General features: G+C 33.6%; 1 protein-coding gene across 1 annotated transcript in view; it reads left to right on the plus strand.

Moving 5' to 3' along the window:
* Nucleotides 1–22,699, plus strand: part of LOC134707527 (cubilin-like) — a 122,341-nt gene that overhangs the window by 86,086 nt on the left and 13,556 nt on the right. The window contains exons 38-51 of the mRNA XM_063567369.1: nucleotides 2,387–2,519; nucleotides 2,716–2,918; nucleotides 3,566–3,756; nucleotides 4,806–5,010; nucleotides 5,497–5,706; nucleotides 6,318–6,470; nucleotides 7,454–7,641; nucleotides 8,365–8,720; nucleotides 15,892–16,070; nucleotides 16,498–16,707; nucleotides 17,149–17,289; nucleotides 17,733–17,911; nucleotides 18,479–18,647; nucleotides 19,078–19,278. Coding sequence (XP_063423439.1) covers nucleotides 2,387–2,519; nucleotides 2,716–2,918; nucleotides 3,566–3,756; nucleotides 4,806–5,010; nucleotides 5,497–5,706; nucleotides 6,318–6,470; nucleotides 7,454–7,641; nucleotides 8,365–8,720; nucleotides 15,892–16,070; nucleotides 16,498–16,707; nucleotides 17,149–17,289; nucleotides 17,733–17,911; nucleotides 18,479–18,647; nucleotides 19,078–19,278 — 2,718 coding nt within the window. The remainder of the gene's footprint in view (nucleotides 1–2,386; nucleotides 2,520–2,715; nucleotides 2,919–3,565; nucleotides 3,757–4,805; nucleotides 5,011–5,496; nucleotides 5,707–6,317; nucleotides 6,471–7,453; nucleotides 7,642–8,364; nucleotides 8,721–15,891; nucleotides 16,071–16,497; nucleotides 16,708–17,148; nucleotides 17,290–17,732; nucleotides 17,912–18,478; nucleotides 18,648–19,077; nucleotides 19,279–22,699) is intronic.

A 22,699-nucleotide genomic window follows, 5' to 3' on the forward strand; every position in this document is an offset into this window, starting at 1 on the left:
TACTAGTCCAGGATATCCTAATGTTTTACTATTCTCTGTTTTAGGTTATGGTGTCAACTTTACATCAGAACAAGGTAGTTTTACTAGTCCAGGATATCCTAATGTTTAACTATTCTCTGTTTTAGGTTATGGTGTCAACTTTACATCAGAACAAGGTAGTTTTACTAGTCCAGGATATCCTAATGTTTAACTATTCTCTGTTTTAGGTTATGGTGTCAACTTCACAGCAGAACATGGTAGTTTTACTAGTCCAGGATATCCTAATGTTTAACTATTCTCTGTTTTAGGTTATGGTGTCAACTTCACAGCAGAACATGGTAGTTTTACTAGTCCAGGATATCCTAATGTTTAACTATTCTCTGTTTTAGGTTATGGTGTCAACTTTACATCAGAACACGGTAGTTTTACTAGTTCAGGATATCCTAATGTTTAACTATTCTCTATTTTAGGTTGTGGTGCCAACTTCACAGCAGAACATGGTAGTTTTACTAGTCCAGGATATCCTAATGTTTAATGATTCTCTATTTTAGGTTGTGGTGCAAACTTTACATCAGAACACGGTAGATTTACTAGTCCAGGATATCCTAATGTTTAATGATTCTCTATTTTAGGTTGTGGTGCAAACTTTAACATCAGAACACGGTAGATTTACTAGTCCAGGATATCCTAATGTTTAACTATTCTCTGTTTTAGGTTGTGGTGCCAACTTCACAGCAGAACACGGTAGTTTTACCAGTCCAGGATATCCTAATGTTTAACAATTCTCTATTTTAGGTTGTGGTGCCAACTTTACAGCAGAACACGGTAGTTTTACCAGTCCAGGATATCCTAATGTTTAACGATTCTCTATTTTAGGTTGTGGTGCCAACTTCACAGCAGAACATGGTAGTTTTACCAGTCCAGGATATCCTAATGTTTAACGATTCTCTATTTTAGGTTGTGGTGCCAACTTCACAGCAGAACATGGTAGTTTTACCAGTCCAGGATATCCTAATGTTTAATGATTCTCTATTTTAGGTTGTGGTGCCAACTTTACAGCAGAACACGGTAATTTTTACCAGTCCAGGTAACTAATGTTTAACAATTCTCTATTTTAGGTTGTGGTGCAAGGATCCGGAAATTTTTTCACCTAATTTCGGTCATTTTCAAACAACTTAAAAGTTGATGCCCCTTTTCAAAAGATGCATGAGACTCATTATTAGTATGCTCATACTCGATCGTCATGTTCCTAGCATCAACAAACTTGTTTCACTGTTGCATCGCATTTACTTCATGATTTGTCCTACCATTTTCCAAAAATCGATCAAGGGCAATTAAGGGAAGGCAACAGTTTAAAGATAAAATGATTTTAATGACTCAAAACGATAATATTCTCAGTTATCGCTTACGTTTCTTTCGATTCTGAAGTCAAAATTCAAACCGGATGTACTGCTACAATACTAAAACGAACAATTCCGGACTCATTTCCGGGATTAGTTTTGTTTATCCAAATCACAGGAAATCATCGGCTTTTTAATATTTTACCTTTCATAGTGTAAGAATATTAATTAAAATAGTTGCACTAGCTTTATTTAGGATGAAATTATTTTAAATTTACGATTAATTGTCTAAATCTGTGGAAGAGAATTTCAAGCATGCATATTACATAGTAAACAAAGCACGTGTGTCAGAAGTAAAACAATATTTTTTTTTCTACAAAATTAAACAAGTTTTAATTTGATTTTAAATCATAATTGACAATTGTCTGACCTGTTGAGTAATTAAATAATGAAGCCAGTTCGTATGGAATTTTTTTTTCTTTATAATAATAGTTTGGAGCTTGTGATTAATTGCCAGGTGTGAATTAAAAACACAGGTAAAGAGATTAGCAATCATTAGCCAATAGCTCCCTGAGGCATTAATATAGTTATTAGGAGGGCCCTCAGGATTATAACACTTTATTGGAGTGGCAGTTTAATTACAGGAAGTCGATAACAAAACAAAAATATGTTCAAAATGGCGATTTTGAAAGTCGATCTCAACGAAATGACCGAAATTATTAATGTTGAAAAATAAAATTTGACCTAAATCCCAATTAAAAGTTTAGGACATTATAGTTTCAGTTTAGGACATGACTGGCAAATATGACCGTTTCCGGACCCTTGTTGTGGTGCCAACTTCACAGCAGAACATGGTAGTTTTACCAGTCCAGGATATCCTAATGTTTAACTATTTTCTATTTTAGGTTGTGGTGCCAACTTCACAGCAGAACATGGTAGTTTTACCAGTCCAGGATATCCTAATGTTTGACAATTCTCTATTTTAGGTTGTGGTGCCAACTTCACAGCAGAACATGGTAGTTTTACCAGTCCAAGATATCCTAATGTTTAACTATTCTCTATTTTAGGTTGTGGTGCCAACTTCACAGCAGAACATGGTAGTTTTACCAGTCCAGGATATCCTAATGAATACCCAATGGACACAGAGTGTGTATGGACTATATATGCACCACCAGGAAATAATATTTTAATTGCATTCAGGTAATTCACTATACTAAAAAATAAACCATTTTAATGTTTTGAATATTTTCCGGAAATATATCTAGAAATTAAGGTATTATTTTTTAATTTTGATGATTTGCTGTTCCAAATTTTATGACTTTTTTTTAATTTTGTGTAAGTAATGCAGGTGACAGGCATTTGTATCATCTAAATAATGTTCCAACTTGTTTTTTAGTTTCTTCAGTTTAGAGGATCATTTACCAACTTGTGCCATGGACTATTTAGAGCTTAGAGAAGGAAATGTTCATGGCAGGTTACTAGGTCGTTACTGTGGTAACCAAGCACCATCTAATTTAACAGCTGTCAATGGATTATGGATAAAATTTAGGTCTGACGATAGTCTAACTGAACAAGGATTTATTGCTCAGTATAGTACAGGTAAATACCGTTCTATTTATACATATGGTACATTGATTTAGGGGAAAGCACTTCAAAATTGGTTATTCACCTGCAAAGTTAGAATATTCTTTTATTTCCACTACTTGACAGCCTCTCAGAGTTGAGATTAAGAAGTACTCTTGCTGTTTCTCATGTTGGATTTTATGGAACAACCGTCAACAAACTTTTGTTGAAATTTTTTAATTTCTTTGAACATTGACCAATTTATAAAGCTATTTGACAATTGAATATATGGAGAACAACTTATCCAAATATTCTAAAGTCCAAAAATATTAACTAAGAAAAAAAAATAACATAAGAAGGAAAAGGAACTTCATATCTTTTCTATGCATTCTTACTTTGTTTCAATGCAACATAATTGAAAATATCTTGACAACCCTAGTTTTTGTATGATGTTATTTGTATGTTAAATATATAAATCAAGCTTCAAATATCTATACAATGCATTTGAAAGATCTTAATTGGATTTGGAGAATAAGATTCAGAAGAAAACAAAATCTGTAATAAAGAATGTATTTTTCTTGTAGTATATGAAGGAAAATTGTCAGGAAGATCAGGACTAGCTGCCTCCCCTAGGTATCCTCATGCCTCCCCTTACAATGTATAATGTATTTCTCTTCTTGCAGTATATGGAGGGACATTGTCTGGAAGATCAGGACAAGTTGCCTCCCCTAGATATCCTCATGCATACCCTAACAATGCAGATTATGTATGGACAATTTCAACAGATGTTGGGAGCAGAATCAGGATTACTTTTTTGATGCTAGATATGGAACGTTATGGTGCCAATGATCAGTGCACATACGATTATATTGAGGTTTGTGTGTTTTGGAGATGCTTTTCTCACCTGGTTTTTGCTTTTGATTTTTGGCCTTTACCTTATATTGGTCTTACTTCTTGAGCTGAACAAAGATGAAGCTTTGTTCCACATGACATACCAAGTTATCAGTCTGTGATTCAGAGTACCAGAGTAATATTGCTTAACAATGTACAACAATAGTATTTAAATTTAGCATTGCTTGACTAGTACTTTATATTGTCAAATAAATATTCACCTTCTAGCTTGGCTGTAATTTTACCTTAACTATGATGCACCCTTGAAATCTTGATCTGCCTCTGCATGGTTAAGGGGGCTCGCGGGTCTAAATCATTTTTTTTATTTAATATAAGATTTCGCTATTTTTTTCTATAAATGAACTTTATCTTATACCTAATAGAAAAATGAAATAAAAAAGAGGGGTCACCGATCATTTACGCTCACAATCTGCCTTCGAAAGAAACATACATTATTGTAAATGTCCTTTTTTTCTGTTGAACTAATAGGAGACAAAGAGGTAATATCGAAATAAAAAAAGAACCTAATTACAGAAATCGCTTAAATTTTACAATTATTTAGTTTATGTATAGCTTATTTGAAAACAACATTAAAAAATATAGGTCACCGATGAGTAAAAAAAGATATTTCAATTTTAATGCCAAAAAATAGCATTTTTGCACCAAAGGGAGATAATTTCGAGCTTTTTCAATGATATCTATATTTAAAAAGTCAGCTGGATCCAACACGAATTGATTTTTTGGAATGATTTTTGTGCCATATGTTAAAGTAACAACTACTTAAGGTAATTTATAAAATTTGTAATGAAAATTAAATGTTTAATTTTTTTCTGAAAATTTTATACCCGCGAGCCTCCTTAAGGGATCTATTCTTCTAACAGAAAGGGTTGTCTGTTACTCACCAAAAATGCTGTAAATAGCTATCCTGGTTTCAATATTCATCAACTGTATTATAAATTGTAAAACAAATATTAAGTATGAAATATTTAGGTCATTCCATGAAAGTCTTTAAATGCAATTTTATCTCTTCAGTTCAGAGATGGGGATCAAGCTGACAGTCCTGTATTATTAAGTTATTGTGGATCAACTCTTCCTGCTCCTTTTTTAACCACCACCAATCAGCTGAGAGTTAGGTTTTTGACAGACTTTGCTAGCTTTGGTAACGGTTTTCTGTTTAAATGGGAGGCAACCACAGACCAGTCAGTATCTACAACTCTAACACCAACCACAGCAACAGGTAATACAGGCTATAAACAATTTTAATGACAAACAATCTTTCATAATTTACAAATTTTGTTGTACAAGTTCTCAAATGTGTAAGTGTTTATAACATATAAATGATACCCAGTAGCATGTAAAACATTGTTTATATTAGAAGAAGGGAGACCAGTTCATGGACAATTAATGGATAAACATATTCTATATGACTGTCATACAAATGAAAGGTTTAGCAAGCTATAAAACCAGTTGTAAAGCACCATTTTCTACATTGGAAATAACAGCACCTAGTCAGGAATATGACAGTTGTTTTACATCATTTGATGAATCTAAGCTTTCAATCGGCAATTAGACAATTCTCTGGAGTTCAATTTTTTTTACTTCAACATAAAACAACACAGCTTTTATAAAGGCAGCACAGACATTACATGCAAACTCCAACATTAAATGAAAGAAAGCATATTATACCATGTTTGATTGCATTTAAACTATTTTCCTCCTTCAGTGCCAGGATGTGGGGGTGATATTAACCTTACACCATCATCAAGACAACAAACAATTACCTCTCCTGGATATCCTAACGGTTATGCTCACAACTTGAATTGTGTCTGGAGAATAACTGCACCAGAAGGTTTTAAAGTGTGGGCAAACATTACTGATATAAGCCTTGAATCACATGGGACATGTAACTATGACTACATTATGCTGTCTCAAGGTGAGTAAGAATAAAAAATGGTAAATATATATTGTGGAAATTATTTTGATGTATTACCAACTTACACAGAAACTGTGCTTTGCATGTGAATTTTATGCCCCATCTTTTATGCCCCATTCATGGGCATTATGTTTTCTTGTCTATGGGTCCGTTCGTCCTTGCGTTTGTTTGATGGTCTGTTCGTCTGTACGTTCGTCCTGCTTCAGGTTAAAGTTTTTAGTCAAGGTAATTTTTGTAGAAGTTGAAGTCCAATCAACTTGAAACTTAGTACACATGTTCCTTATGATATGATCTTTCTAATTTTTATGCCAAATCAGAGATTTTCCCCCATTTTCACGGTCCATTAAAAATAGAAAATGATAGTACAGATGGGGCATCTGTGTACTATGAACACATTCTTGTTTTGTTATTTTTTCAACTTCATAATATAATTGTATTGACATGAAATTGACGTCATAGGTAAAATAGCGATTAACAGATTATCATTGCTTTTCTCGCTTCCCCCATACAGGCTCAAACGAGAAAAAGCAATCTGGTTGATATGATCAACTATAATCTATGAATATATAGGAAATTTTATAATATGAAATTTTTATTTTGAATTCTCATAGGAGCTTTGCAAAGGAGGGAGACATATTTAGGAAAGTTCTGTGGGCGAGTAGCCAATACTCAACCAATGGTTACAGAAATGAATAGTCTGATGGTTACTTTGGTAACAGATCAGTCTGTTAACTATACTGGATTCTCAATCACAGTCAAATCAGGTATGATTTATCTCCCTTAGCTGTAGATCTTGTAAAAAGATTGACACATTTCAGAAAAAAATTTTAGATTTTATTTTGAAGACCAGATAAGGACTTCAATCATATCCCTTCCATTTTATAAAAAAAATTACAATATATTGTTTCAATTTTGCTAAAAGTATCATATTGCCTGTTTATATTTAAAAAATTTAATTCAGATTATAATGTTTATTTCATGTTATTTTTATGAAATACAAAGAGACTAATTTTTGTAAGCTTGCAACATTTATATTCAGTGAACAAGATGTAGCATTCCTAGATTATCTTGTCAGGGCATCATCATTTAGGGATCTATTTCCAGGGATTGAGGAACAATTTATTTTTTCATAGATATTTGAGTTAATGGTTATACCAAAGAATGCATACAAACCTACTCAAAATTTGTATAAATTTAATGAACAGTTGAACTCATGGTTTACATTTACAGATGAAATTGTAGAATATCGCATTTCACAAATTATAATGGATCAACAATATTCAGTTGTATACTTATTCAATTTGTATCATATTTGTTATATTAAAAAAAAAGAGAAAGAAGATACCAAAGGGACAATTAAAATCCATAAGTCAAAGAGAAACAGACAAAACTATGTTAAAAATTTAAATAGTGTATATTGCATAGATAAATGAAAGGTAAAAAAAAAAAAATACTGAAAAATGAGGAAAATTCAAAACAGAAATTCCTTAATCAAATGCTCAAACACATAAAATGAATAGATGACAACCATCATACTCCTAACTTGGTACAGGCATTTTCTAGTGTAGAAAATGGTGGATTAAACCTGTTCTTGAAGCAAGTTAAACTACTCACTTGTATGACAGTTGTGAAAATTCCATTACGTGAAAAATTGACATTAGAGGTAAAAACATCAAAATAAGGGGCATAGCAGTCAACATTTTCTGATTCATGTATGGGATACAATCTTTCCTCTTTTTGTCTTCAGTATGTGGAGGCAGGATCTATGGAAGTAGTGGTAGGATAGCAAGTGACAATTATCCCAACTCCTACCCAGCTAATTCTAACTGTTCTTGGGTGATTATTGTGCCTACTGGTAGAACTGTAAGGGTCCAGTTCAATGGAACGTTTAACATTGCTGGATCTGGTTCTGGTTGTCAAGGAGATTATATCCAGGTATCGTACTTTTAAGTTTGCATTGCTCTACTTAATTGTGATTGTCAGGAAGACTCACCATATATATTATGTAAAGACTGGCATTTTTTACCTTGTTTTACTATCAGACACATACTTTCTCTGGTACTTTGAATATTTAAAAATGTTTAATGAACTTAATATTTTTGTCACACATTTTTCCAGTACGTCTAAATAGAATTATAACTCTATGTGTGGTCATCAGCTTGACAGTAATAACTAGTAACATGTGAGCACTTTTCAGATCCTTTTGACACCTAATTTTGGTTTTTCTTAAAATTTAAATTATAAGTTGAGATATGCATTACAAGTTGATCAGTGCAACAATTGTGAATGCTGATTTCAGAAATTCAATATGGCGACTCAATCTTTAGGTATTACCAATTTCATTGTGAATTGAACAGTCAACAGTTGCTAACCAGAATAATTCAGTCATTATATTCCACTGATCTACAAAGGCTATATTGACGCATGAACGTCTTCCTCTATAAAGACCGTCAACCGGAAAATTCACACCGCTATGTTATATGGGAATTTTTATTTCAGATGGCAGAGAGAGAGCAGGCGATGCAGCCAATGATCATAAGGAGTTCAAGCCCTCATGTGGGAGAAATTCGGACACGGAAAGGGCTTGAATTATTCGAGTTAAACAGTTGCCAATAAAAAATTGTTAAATATAATCACATAAAATTGTAAATATTTCAGCTTCTTACTGGTTCCAATGAATATGCACCACCAATGGGTAATGCAGCACAAGGAAAATATTGTGGTACCAGTCCTCCACAACCTTTGGAAACAACAAGTCATTTTATGTATGTCAAATTTATATCCGATGGGAGTAACAATGCTGCTGGCTTTTCAATGGTCTTCAATGAAGTTCAGGTGACCTGTGGAGGTCATCTGACCTTGAGTAATTCAGTGACCAGTGGATATTTCACATCACCAAATTACCCCAGTAATTACACACATAATGTGGAATGTGTGTGGATTATAACAGCACCTGCTAATGAAAGGATTCAGATTGACTTTGATGAACGTTTCAGAATAGAAAATCATATGAGGTATGTATGTATATCAGAAGATATAGTAGATACATTGACAAAATCCTTTTCTGTATTTGTAAGCTGATGATGATAAAGAAAATTTACATTTTGAAAATGTAAATGTAGCAGTGACAAAAGATATAAGATGACAAAACATTTACTTTACTTTAAGCCCTGTCTAGGACAGAAGGGGACAGTTTATTTACCAGTTAGTGTGTCTATCTGTCCATTCACCCAGTTTAAAGTTAAAGCCATGATTAAGATATATTAATATTTATACCCCACACAACGAGTTGCGGAGGGTATAATGTTTTTGACCCGTCTGTCCGTCAGTCCGTCCGTCAGTCCTGTTTCTTGTCATCGCAACTCCTCTCAAACCACACAACAGAATTTCACGAAACCTTTTCAGATAATAAGGACATTCTATGTAGTTGTGCATATCGACGGGAATTTGTGATTCAATTTTTTTTCTAGTAGTTAAGCCCCTTTGAACTTATTTACTTTAATGTTCTACTGCAACAGTTTGTCATCGCAACTCCTCTGAAACCACACGACAGAATTTCACGAACCTTTTCAGATAATAAGAACAAACTATGTAGTTGTGCATATCGACGGGAAATTGTGATTCAATTTTTAGCTCACCTGGCCCAAAGGGCCAAGTGAGCTTTTCTCATCACTTTGCGTCTGGCGTCCGTCGTCGTCCTGCGTCCGTCGTCGTCCTGCGTCCGTCGTCGTCCTGCGTCCGGCGTTAACTTTTACAAAAATCTTCTTCTCTGAAACTACTGGGCCAAATTAAACCAAACTTGGCCACAACCATCATTGATATATCTAGTTTAAAATTTGTGTTTTTTGACCCGGCCAACCAACCAAGATGGCCACCATGGCTAAAAATAGGAACATAGGGGTAAAATGCAGTTTTCGGCTTATAACGCAAAAACCAAAGCATTTAGAGCAAATTTGACAGGGGGTAAAATTGCTTATCAGGTCAAGATCTATCTGCCCTGAAATTGTCAGATGAATCAGACATCCCGTTGTTGGGTTGCTGCCCCTGAATTGGTAATTTTAAGGAAATTTTACTGTTTTTGGTCATTATCTTGAATATTATTACAGATGGAGATAAACTGTAAACAGCAATAATGTTCAGCAAAGTAAGATTTACAAATAGGTCAACATGACCAAATTGGTCAGTTGACCCCAGATTTACAAATAGGTCAACATGACCAAATTGGTCAGTTGACCCCTTTAGGAGTTATTGCCCTTTATAGTCAATTTTTAACCTTTTTTCGTAAATTTCCATGATCTTTTACAAAAATCTTCTCCTCTGAAACTACTGGGCCAAATTAAACCAGACTTAGCCACAATCATCATTGATGTATCTAGTTTAAAATTTTTGTTTTTTTACGCGGCCAACCAACCAAGATGGCAGCCATGGCTAAAAATAGAACATAGGGGTAAAATGCAGTTTTTGGCTTATAACTCAAAAACCAAAGCATTTAGAGCAAATCTGACATGGGGTAAAATTGTTTATCAGGTCAAGATCTATCTGCCCTGAAATGTTTAGATGAATCGGACAACTGGTTGTAAGGTTGCTGCCCCTAAATTGGTAATTTTAAGGAAATTTTGCTGTTTTGAGTTATTATCTTGAATATTATTACAGATGGAGATAAACTGTAAACAGCAATAATGTTCAGCAAAGTAAGATTTACAAATAAGTCAACATGACCAAAATAGTCAGTTGACCCCTTTAGGAGTTATTGTCCTTTATAGTCAATTTTTAACCATTTTTCGTAAATCTTAGTTAACTTTTGCAAAAATCTTCTCCTCTGAAACTACTGGGCAAAATTTAACCAAACTTGGCCACAATCATCATTGGGGTATTTTAATTAAAAAGTGTGTCCGGTGACCCTGCCAACCAACCAAGATGGCTGCCATGGCTAAAAATAGAACAGAGGGGTAAAATGCAGTTTTTGGCTTATAACTCAAAAACATAAGCATTTAGAGCAAATCTGACAGGGGGAGAATATGTTTATCAGGTCAATATCTATTTGCTTCAATATTTTCACATGAATTGTACAACTGGTTGTTAGGTTGCTGCCCCTGAATTGGTAATTTTAATGAAATTTTGCCGTTTTTGGTTATTATCTTGAATATTATTATAGATAGAGATAAACTGTAAACAGCAATAATTTACAGCAAAGTAAGACCTAAAAATATTCAAATAACCAAACTATTCAATTGACCTTCTTAGTCCGGCGGCTACAAGCATATTTCTGACGAATTGTGCACATCCTGTTACAAGCATGAATTTTGGCATAGACCTTCCTCAACTATTACTCTTTTATTTCAGATAGGGAGGCATTTGAAAAAAATGTCTCACTTCCGGTAAAATCCAAAATGGCGGACGTCATACTTAAATCAGCCCAATATCGAAGGCTAGCGTGTAAAAATGTGTTATTATCATGCTACTATCATAATATTTGGTACAAACCTTTGTTTTTTACTACTTTTGGATAAATTAAATAGATTAGATGTCTTCAGAAACCCCACTTCCGGTTAAAATCCAATATGGCTGACATTGTACTTAAATAAGCTTATTTTTTAGGGAGGGTAACTGAAATGTGTTTTAACGTATTGCAACTATCATTACATTGTGTATGAACCTTTCTTTGGTGTTTCTGATGGATACAATGCATAAGACATATGTCTTAAAAACCCTTTCTTCCGGTTATATCCAAAATGGCGGACAGAGAAATATAAATTTTTTATTCAAATTTTCATTTTTTTCAATATGTAAAGAAATAAATTTATTTTTTGCTGGTCATTAAACTTTTGGCTTAAAGTTATCCTCAAAACCACTTATTCTAGCATGTTGTAAATATTTAGATATACAGTTGACACTTCCGGTTAAAAATATGACGTAAATTTCAAAGATGAGTCCTCAATCTATTTCTTCGATTTAGAGTTTTGGATAGATTGATTAAAACAAAATAAAATCACTATAGTACTAAAAATTATTTAAAATTATTACTATTTGGCCAAGAATACATGTTTATTCACAGTCACCATGACATGCACACATCACAGTGCACGGGATACCCGATTTTCCACATTAAAAATGACCGCGGAATCCTTTCTTACATCCACAATGTATAAGCTTTTGACAAAATGATGAGGCCTCAAAAAGAGTTTTTCAAAAGTTATCCTCTTTGTCCCTGCCTGGAGTGGGTAGCATAAGAGCCAATCCTAAGCTCGTCTCCCTAAACACCTGGCTTAGTATATTGCATTATTTAGACCAAGTTGAGGGAATAGCCTCGAAAAGCCGTCCCTGTTGCGCAAATAGTTATTTTCTTGCTTCGTTAACCATGGTATACCCATCTGCTAAGTTTGTGCGATCTTAAAGTAAAACCCTTTGTGATTTAGTCTGATTAATCATCATTCTTTTTGTTAAAGTCACATCTTCAAATGCAATCAATGTCTCCCACATAGTCTCCCCCCCCCCTTTCAAGCAAAGAGAGAACCATATCACAACAGGTAAAGACATGGATAACAATTAGTGTTTCAGATCACTCAGATCACTCATTGCCTAGTGCATTTGAAAGACCATTGATAGATATTATTCCAAAGTCTTTTGCCCTCCCAAACACAACGTCTACCCCTATGTCACGGAATAGCGAAACAGTAGTGACAACATCATCATTAACGACTGTTCGAATCATGACTCGTTTAAGTGCGTGTTTCACTGCATCAGACACATGCACCATGATTTTAGTGTCTGCCTCTAAATGTGAACTTGGTGCTGAACTTGAAATACATTACGTGGTGGATAAGATAGAATATCCTGACCATTTGTTGCTATAACTACCATACGCATCCAAGACTTCATCCACTCGTATTTCAGTTTCAAGGTATTTTATTTAGGTAAGGACATAATACCCAATCAGCATACTCAGTAGGCCGCAATTCACAATCGGAGAGCTGATTTCCAACATTTACAAAGACTGTGGTATTGTTTCTCACATCTTAATAAATTCTGCAAAAACACATATTTTCTTGCCTTGTTAACCTAATCTGTTTCTTTTTTTTTATCTTCCAACAAAACCACATATCGTTTTCAATGACAGTAAACATCAAATCCATTTGGTGATGTTGGCTGGTCAATCATCATTCTAAATGCTATAGTCACATCTTCAAACTCCCTTAATGTCACCAACGCAGTTCCTTTTCCAGCGAACGTGTTATCTTTTAACGCCTAGTGCATTTGAAAGGTCATTGATTGATATATATCTTATACTTTTCCCCTTCTAAATGCAAACCAAAGTTTGTCTGCCCTATGTCACGGAATAGCGAAACAGCAATGACATCAGTATCGACTGTTTGAGTCATGACTCAGTTAAGTCTATGTTTCACTGCATCAGACACATCTATCTTGATTCTAGTGTCAGTCTCTTCGTGTAAACATGGTGCTAAACTTGAAACATCATCAAGTGTTGGATAACACTAAACATCCTGAGCATTTGTTGCTTCAACTACCTTGTACTCAAAATTGTATTGAGCAAGCTCCTGTGAATGAAAACTTAAAAGTTCTTTCTTACTGTCGTCATCTCTCAGAAAACTTTCCCATCTTTGAGGATGTTTTTAATCATGGGTTCGTCTGTGTATTCCCTTTCCCCTAAATGTTGCCCTTGCTTCTTTTAGCAGCTTTCAAACTACCAGTATTTCGCTATTCCGTGACAAAGGGGCAGACGAACTATTGATTGTATTTGGGGAGGCAAAAATCTTTGGATTGATATCTATCAATGGCCTTTCAAATGCACTAGGCAATGAGTGATCACACACTTTTATTTCTGACCAATACCTTATGACGGGTTGTGATATTGTTCTCTCTTTGCTTGAAAAGGAAAAAAAAGACTGCGTGGGAGACATTAATGGTATTTGAAGATGTGACTTTAACATAAAGAATGACGATTGATCAGCCTAAATCACCGGGGTTGTACTGTACAAACTTATCAGATCTAACATGATTAACGAACCAAGAAAGTCAATTTTTGCACAAAAGGGAAATCTCATTTTAAGTGAGGCTATTCCAACGACTTGTTCTAGTCTTTTCAAGCATGTAAAACGTGTAATATACTAATGCAGGTGTTTAGTGAGACGATCTTTGGATTGACTCTTATGCTACCTAGTCTTGTCACTAATGGATTGCGAAGGGACAAAGAGGGTCCCTTTAAAAAAACTCTTTCTGAGACCTCATCATTTTTTCAGAAGCTTGTACATTATGGATGTAAGAAAGGATGCCGCGGTTATTTTTAATGTGTAAAATCGGGTCTCCCGTGCACTGCCTTGTGTGCATGTGGTGGTGACTGTGAATAAGCATGTGTTCTTGGCCAAATAGAAGTAGTATTAAATATTTTTTAGTACTATAGTGATTTTATTTTGTTTAAATCAATCTATCCAAAACTCTACATCGAAGAAATAGATTGAGGACTCATCTTTAAAATTTACGTCATATTTTTACCGGAAGTGTCAACTTTATATCTTAGCATTTACAACATGCTAAAATAAGTGGTTTTGGGGATAACTTAAAGCCAAAAGTTTAATGACCAGCACAAAATAAAATCATTTTCTTTACATTTTGAAAAAAGTTGAAAATTTGAATAAAATTGATATTTCTCTGTCCGCCATTTTGGATACTTCCGGAAGTAAGGGTTTTTAAGACATATGTCTTATACATTGTCTCCATCAGAAGCACCAAAGAAAGGTTCATACACAATGTAATTATAGTAGCAATACGTTAAAACACATTTCAATTACCCTCCCTAAAAAATAAGCTTATTTAAGTACAATGTCCGCCAGATTGGATTTTAACCGGAAGTGGGGTTTCTGAAGACATCTAATCTATTTAATTTATCCAAAAGTAGTAAAAAACAAAGGGCTGTACCAAATATTATGATAGTAGCATGATAATAGGACATTTTTACACGCTAGCCTTCGATATTGGGCTGATTTAAGTATAACGTCCGCCATTTTGGATTTTACCGGAAGTGAGACATTTTTTTCAAATGCCTCCCTATCTGAATTAAAAGAGTAATAGTTGAGGAAGGTCTATGCCAAATTTCATGCTTGTAACAGGATGTGCACAATTTTTTACAAAGCCGCCGGGCTATCTAAGGAGTTATCGTCTTTGTAGTCAATTTTTAACAATTTTCATATAATTTGTAAATTTTTGCTAACATTTTCCACTGAAAAAAACTGGGCCATGCAATCACTAAAGATAGAGGTAATTGTAAGCAGCAAGAATGTTCAGTAAAGTAAGATCTACAAACATATTACCATCACCAAAACACCATTTTGTCATGAATCCATTTGTGTCCTTTGTTGAATATTCACATAGACCAAGGTGAGCGACACAGGCTCTTTAGAGCCTCTAGTTTTACTAGGAGTTAGACCCCTTTGAACTTATTTACTTTAATGTACTTCTGCAACAGTATGTCATCTCAACTCCTCTGAAACCACACAACAGAATTTCATGAAATTTTCGCAGATAATAATGACATACTATTTAGATGTGCATATTGGCAGGAAATTCATTTTTCTTATACAATTTTTTTTCTTACACTTATTTAATTTCTCCAATGACAATGTGGGGACGTGGGGTATGTGAGCGTGCTCACTAAGGTTCTTTAATTATTTTTGGTTTAAGGATACTTACCATCAAATTCCAGTCATGCCAATATTAGTGCATAAGTTTTAATGATGTGAGCTTATTAAAAAGATATACAAGATTGCCTTCTAAACACACATGAAATTGTTGAAAACAAAATTTGTATTTTCACAGAAAAGATTTTAGAAAAAAATCCATCATCTGTGACTTATCATATAAAGAACATACATTCTCATAGATATATTATAATGTGGTTTCTCTCTAGTTATGGTCCCAAAGTCGATTTTGATACTAATGTGAAAAAATTACAACACTTTATAACTAAATTTCAGGATGTATACATTTGATTTTGACATGTCTGACATAAAAACATAAGAATGTTATGCCTTCTGATGATCTTCTTTGAAACCGGTTTAGATTTATGCAACCACATACCATGAAGTTTGATTTTTCGGATTTCAAATGCCTGTTATCAACAAAGTCACAAAAAACTATATGCATTATTATCTGTATTTTATTATATTACAGCTGTGGTTTTGACTTCATTGAGTTAGGAGATGGAGGAACAACAAATTCCCCCTCACTTGGTAAATTCTGTGGCATCACTAGACCTGGAACCGTCAAGTCCACAGGGAATGTTATGTATGCCAGATTTAGAACTGATGGAAGTGCTTTCTATACAGGCTTCAAAGCAAATTATAAAATCGGTAAGTATGTTTAAGGTAGGGTTTGAAGGCTGTACGGTTACCTATAGTTGTTTTAAATGTTTGTGTGATTTTGGTCTTTTATGGATAGTTGTCTCATTGGCAATAATACCACAACTTCTTTTTTATATTTGAATATTTGATTTTGTGATGGTTATCTTGGATTTAAAAATTTCCATTATTGAAACCTAGGCTTGTTATTTTCACTGTTTGCCAGGGATAAAAAATCTATTAATTTGTGGTTAGATCAGGAAGCCATTGGTGATGAGTCATTAAAATAAAAAAAATGTTTTTGATTATTTTTTTTCAAGACCTATCCATTATGTAAGTTTAATACATGTATGATATAAAGTAGATAACTGCTTTAAGTTCAATGTTCATGACAAATTAGGTACTCATTTACTTTTTTTTTGTATTTTGTTCTTTTTAGCAACATGTGGAGGAACCATTAGGGGTCAATCTGGATACATTCAAAGTCCAAACTTTCCCTCACCATATGACAGTAATATGGACTGTGAATGGTACATCCATGCACCAACAGGACATTTTATGACCTTCAACTTTTTATCCTTTAACCTTCAGTATGGAAGTAACTGTACAGTGGTCGACTATGTAGAGATCAGAGAATATAATTCTACAGGTTTGTTAGATAATAAGGAAGATAAAGAGAAGAATAGCATTATGAGAAGTGCTTAGTGTATCAAAACTACTTAAAATGTGTCAAAACGCAACAGTAAAAAGAAAAAATCATTGTGAAGAAATCATTGCAACTATTCTTCTATGACAATTATATAAAACAAATCTTATTAAAAATTTTGACAACTCAATTCATTTTTATTCATTTTAAACTATTTACTACAGTTAATGCTGTGATTAGTGTGAAAACAAAGATTAATGTTCAAGAGGAGGTCCAAAAATAGCCTCCCTCTTTCTTAAGTTTGTCAATAAGTCTAATTGTAAGTAAAATTTTTTAATTTTCTGTTCTCCTTTGGGAGTGTGTAACAGCTTAAACTATCTCGGCAAAAACAAATTCAATATTGCTCACAAAGATTTTTAAAAACAATTTTTTTTTTTCTTACAGGTCCATTATTAAAGAGAGCTTGTGGAAGCAGCACCCCATCGTCTGTTGATACATCTGATAGCTTTGCCTATGTTAGATTTAAATCTAACAGTGCATCAAATCTAGCTGGATTTAAACTGGCTTTCCATGCTAGTGTTGAAGGTAACTCATTTAAATTTAATGATTTAACTGTTGTTTTTTTGAAAAATTTAAATACATTATCTTTAATTCTTGTATACAAAATTTGTCTTCAGCTTCTGTCTATTGACATTTGAAATATTTGTAGGTGTCAGATGTCTTATGATCACTTCAATTTTACCTTTACAAATCAACACTTTTTTCATATTGTAAACAACAGGCTCTGGAGCTTATATACAATTTGACAGGTCGTCTTCTCTGATAGGACATTCTGGTACTCTGCCAATTAAGAGCAACAAAAAGAAAGTAAAATCAAGCTAACAATTGGTGTAATTTGGTGGAGAAAAAAATCGTTGGAATTTTTCTATACATGACAAAATCATCAGGTAAACAGGTAATTTACCTTTTTTAATAGGTTGCCCCTATGACCTTTTAATAAAGTTTTGTTTATATTTTATCAATTTCAGAATGTGGTGGGTATCTTACAACACCAATAGGTAGCTTTTCTTCACCAAACTTCCCAGGGCGCTATCCACATTCAAGAACCTGTGAATGGAAGATAAGAGTTCCACATGGCCGCCGTGTGACTTTGAATTTTGACAGCTTTAACATTGAAGCTAGCAGAACTTGTTATGATTATGTTGATGTAAGTATTGTTACTTGGATAATGTATAATTATTCAGAAGAAGATGTGGTATGATTGCCAATGAGACAAACCTTCACAAGAGACCAAAATGACGCAGAAATTAACAACCATAGGTCACCGTATGGCCTTCAACATTCAAGAGCAAAGTTTTTTTTTATTGTTAAGTGAACTAAGAGGGAAATGAAATTTCGGAGCAAACATTGCAATAACCATTCAATAAGGATGCTTAGTTTTAGAATTACTTTGCATATTCCTGATAAGAAATGAACATGGCTGACTTTGACTTATATACATGTAGTTAATTTTTAAAATACATTGTAAAAGTCTAAAACAAAGACATCTTTAAATTATCTTATTTAAATAAGTTTTTAATAAAATGGTTTTTACATGTGATATGTATCTCTTTTAGCAATAAAGCCTATGGTCCAGCTACTTGTAAATTATTGCATCCATGATGGAGCTTCTGTATGTATGATTTTCTTTTAGGAGAAATGCATTTTCAAAAATCTTGGATCAACTAGCAAGGACTTAAGTAATTTGAAGTGTTTATTAATTTTCCTTTATTAGGTTTATAATGGAATTTTGGACGACTCTCCTCTCTCTAGAAGAGTTTGTGGTGAGACAAACCCAGGTGTTATTCAGTCCTATGGAAACACTATGAAGGTTATATTCAGGACAGATGGTTCTATCAGTAACGGAGGATTCAGGGCTTCATATTCATCACAGGAAGATACAGGCAAGTTGTATGATGGGATGGAATTAAATAGTAATTTTTTAATAACCAGATGAAAGAATATAATTGTAGAGTATGAAAAATCTTGCAAGAGGGCAATTAATATCACTGTGATTCAAAATGCTTAAATAAAAGATATGAACCAAAATCAATGGAAAAGATAATGAAAAATTGTGAACCAGAGGGTTTTTGCATTATCAATTTTACTTTTAAATGCAATGACAGGTTACTCATTATCAAAGCAAAGATGCTGAAGTGTTAATTAAATCAGCAACTGCTGAATCGCTGGATTAAAAAAATACTATAGTTGACATTAACATGATAATTCCTGCTGGAGTTTTTACTGTAAATTAAAGAAAAACGCAAGGCTGCATTTTAACCAATGAAAAAGTTGAATTAAGATAAAATATAAAATATATGTGACATGTTTCAGTTTGTGGTGGAATCCTGAGTGATACTAATGGTAACATAACCTCCATTGGATATCCCAATGCTAATTATAGTAACAATGAAGAATGTATCTGGGTCTTTCAGAATCCAAACATAAATGGTTCTACTATAATGTTAAACTTCATTGACTTCAGCTTGGAGTCCCATGGTGACTGTACTTATGATTTCATAGAAGTCCGAGAAGGTATATAATATTTTCTGTGTTAAGATGTAGTTCTGCCTGTACTGCCTGTATGTGAAAAATGTCATTTATATCAAGTGATGAAAAATAGTGTATCCAACAAGCTCTTAAAGTTGTTTTTCTTAATTTTTATACGCCCGTCAAAATTTTGACGGGACGCATTATGGTATACACATGTGCGGTGTCTGTCCATCTGTCTGTCCGGCGTAAACATGTCTCACCGTAACTTGAGAACGGCTTATCCAAATTTTATGAAACTTAATACAGTTGTTTCTTATGATTGTCAAATGATCTGTATACTTTTTGGTGAAAATTAGATTTAATCTTTTTGATTTACGGCACTTTGTAACTAAAACAGGGGTGTGTTTTTTTCACATGTCGCACTGTATCTCAAAAACGATTCTTGATTATGGCTTAAAACTTTAAACACTTCTTAGTTATATTAATCTTAATATCTGTATACTTTTTGGTGATGATTCAAAATTTCATTTTTGAGTGATTGAGTATTTTGTAAAAAAGGGGGAGTTTTTTTTTACATGTTGTGGAGTATCTCTATAACAATTTATGATTATTGCTTAAAACTTTACACACTTCTTTGTTATATTGAACTAAGATCTGTATACTTATTTTTGAGTTTTTGAGTATTTTGTTAAACAGGGGAGTTTTTTTTTACCTGTCGCGGTGTATCTCAAAAATAATTTATGATTATTGCTTAAAACTTTACACATTTCTTTGTTATCCCTTTCCTCCATAATGACGCTTTTTGACGCCACCCCCTTTACTCCATAATGACGCCTTTTGACGCCTGTGTAGTACCTCAGTTTAAACACTTTGACTACAAAATTTCGGCGTTAGACTTAAAAAAAATTAGCATTCAATATGAAAAGGATATTCATAAGAATATCTGATTTAAATCTCATTGATGAAATATTCATTTTCACAATGCATTAATACTTTAAACCCGATGATTTTTGTTTTATTAAAAAAATCCTATGCAAATCAAGTATGTTAGAAAATAAATTCCACGGAGGAAAGGGTTATATTAATCTAAAGATCTGTATACTTTTTGGTTTTGATTCAAAATTTTATTTTAGTGAAATTTAGTTTTTTGTAAAAAAAAAAAAAGGGTGGGGGGTTTCCTGCCTTGTCTCAAAAACTATATATGGTTATTGCTTAAAACTTTCTAAGAAACTATTTATGATTATTGCATATAACTTCCACATAAGACGTCGGGCGTATCATGCGCTCATGGGGCAGCTGTTAATTCTTCTTAACATACAGGAAAACAAAATTGTACTGTACTTTTAAAAAAATCTTTTACCTTTGTCATCTCATAAACAATGCTTCATTCATCCCAATTTCCTATTTTAAGTTTTTAGCTCACCTGGCCCAAAGGGCCAAGTGAGCTTTTCATCACTTGGCGTCCGGCGTCCGGCGTCCGGCGTTAGCTTTTACAAAAATCTTCTCCTCTGAAACTACTGGGCCAAATCAAACCAAACTTGGCCACAATCATCATTGGGGTATCTAGTTTAAAAATGTGTGGCGTGACCCGGTCATCCAACCAAGATGGCCGCCACGGCTAAAAATAGAACATAGGGGTAAAATGCAGTTTTTGGCTTATAACTCAAAAACCAAAGCATTGAGAGGAAATCTGACATGGGGTAAAAATGTTTATCAGGTCAAGATCTATCTGCCCTGAAATTTTCAGATGAATCGGTTAACCTGTTGTTGGGTTGCTGCCCCTGAATTGGTAATTTTGAGGAAATTTTGCAGTTTTTGGTTATTATCTTGAATATTATTATAGATAGAGATAAACTGTAAACAGTAATAATGTTCAGCAAAGTTAGATTTACAAATAAGTCAACATGACTGAAATGGTCAGTTGACCCCTTTAGGAGTTATTGCCCTTTATAGTCAATTTTTAACAATTTTTCATAAATCTAAGTAATCTTTTACAAAAATCTTCTCCTCTGAAACTACTGAGCCAAATTAATCCAAACTTGGCCACAATCATCTTTGGGGTATCTAGTTTAAAAAATGTGTGGCATGACCCAGTCAACCAACCAAGATGGCCGCCACAGCTAAAAATAAAACATAGGGGTAAAATGCAGTTTTTGGCTTATAACTCAAAAACCAAAGCATTTTGAGGAAATTTGACATGGGATAAAAATGTTTATCAGGTCAATATCTATCTGCCCTGAAATTTTCAGATGAATTGGACAATCGGTTGTTGGCTTGCTGCCCTCCAATTGGTAATTTTTAAAGAAATTTTGCCGTTTTTGGTTATTATCTTGAATACTATTATAGATAGAGATAAACTGTAAACAGCAATAATGTTCAGCAAAGTAAGATCCACAAATAAGTCAGCATGACCTAAATGGTCAATTGACCCCTTAAGGAGTTATTGCCCTTTATAGTCAATTTTTAACAATTTTCATTAATTCGGTAAATTTATGTAAATTTTCACCAAATATTTTTCTCTGTTACTAATGGGCAAGGTTCATTATAGATATAATTGTAAGAAGCAAGAACGTTCAGTAAAGTAAGAACTTCAAACACATCACCATCACCAAAATACAATTTTGTCATGAATCCATTTGTGTCCTTTGTTTAATATGCACATAGACCAAGGTGAGCGACACAGGCTCTTTAGAGCCTCTAGTTCGTAAATTAAAGTAATCTTTTACAAAAATCTTCTCCTCTGAAACTACTTGGCCAAATTAATCCAAACTTGGCCACAATCATCTTTGGGGTATCTAGTTTAAAAAATGTGTGGCGTGACCTGGTCAACCAACCAAGATGGCCGCCACCGCTAAAAATAGAACATAGGGGTAAAATGCAGTTTTTGGCTTATAACTCAAAAACCAGAGCATTTTGAGGAAATCTGACATGGGATAAAAATGTTTATCAGGTCAAGAACTATCTGCCCTGAAATTTTCAGATGAATCGGTCAATCGGTTGTTGGGTTGCTGCCCCTGAATTGGTAATTTTGAGGAAATTTTGCTGTTTTTGGTTATTATCTTGAATATTATTATAGATAGAGATAAATTGTAAACAGCAATAATGTTCAGCAAAGTAAGATCTACAAATAAGTCAACATGACCAAAATGGTCAGTTGACCCGTTTAGGAGTTATTGCCCTTTATAGTCAATCTTTAACCATTTTTCTTAAATCTAAGTAATCTTTTACAAAATCTCCACTGAAACTACTAGGCCACAATCATCTTTGGGGTATCTAGTTTGAAAAATGTGTCTGATGACCTGGCCATTCAACCAAGATGGCCGCCACGGCTAAAAATAGAACATAGGGGTAAAATGCAGTTTTTTGCTTATAACTATGAAACCAAAGCATCTAGAGCAAATCTGACAAGAAGTTAAATTGTTAATCAAGTCAATATCTATCTGCCCTGAATTTTTCAGATGAA

This window comes from Mytilus trossulus, chromosome 2 (assembly GCF_036588685.1).
Source record: "Mytilus trossulus isolate FHL-02 chromosome 2, PNRI_Mtr1.1.1.hap1, whole genome shotgun sequence".
Classification (NCBI taxonomy): domain Eukaryota; kingdom Metazoa; phylum Mollusca; class Bivalvia; order Mytilida; family Mytilidae; genus Mytilus; species Mytilus trossulus.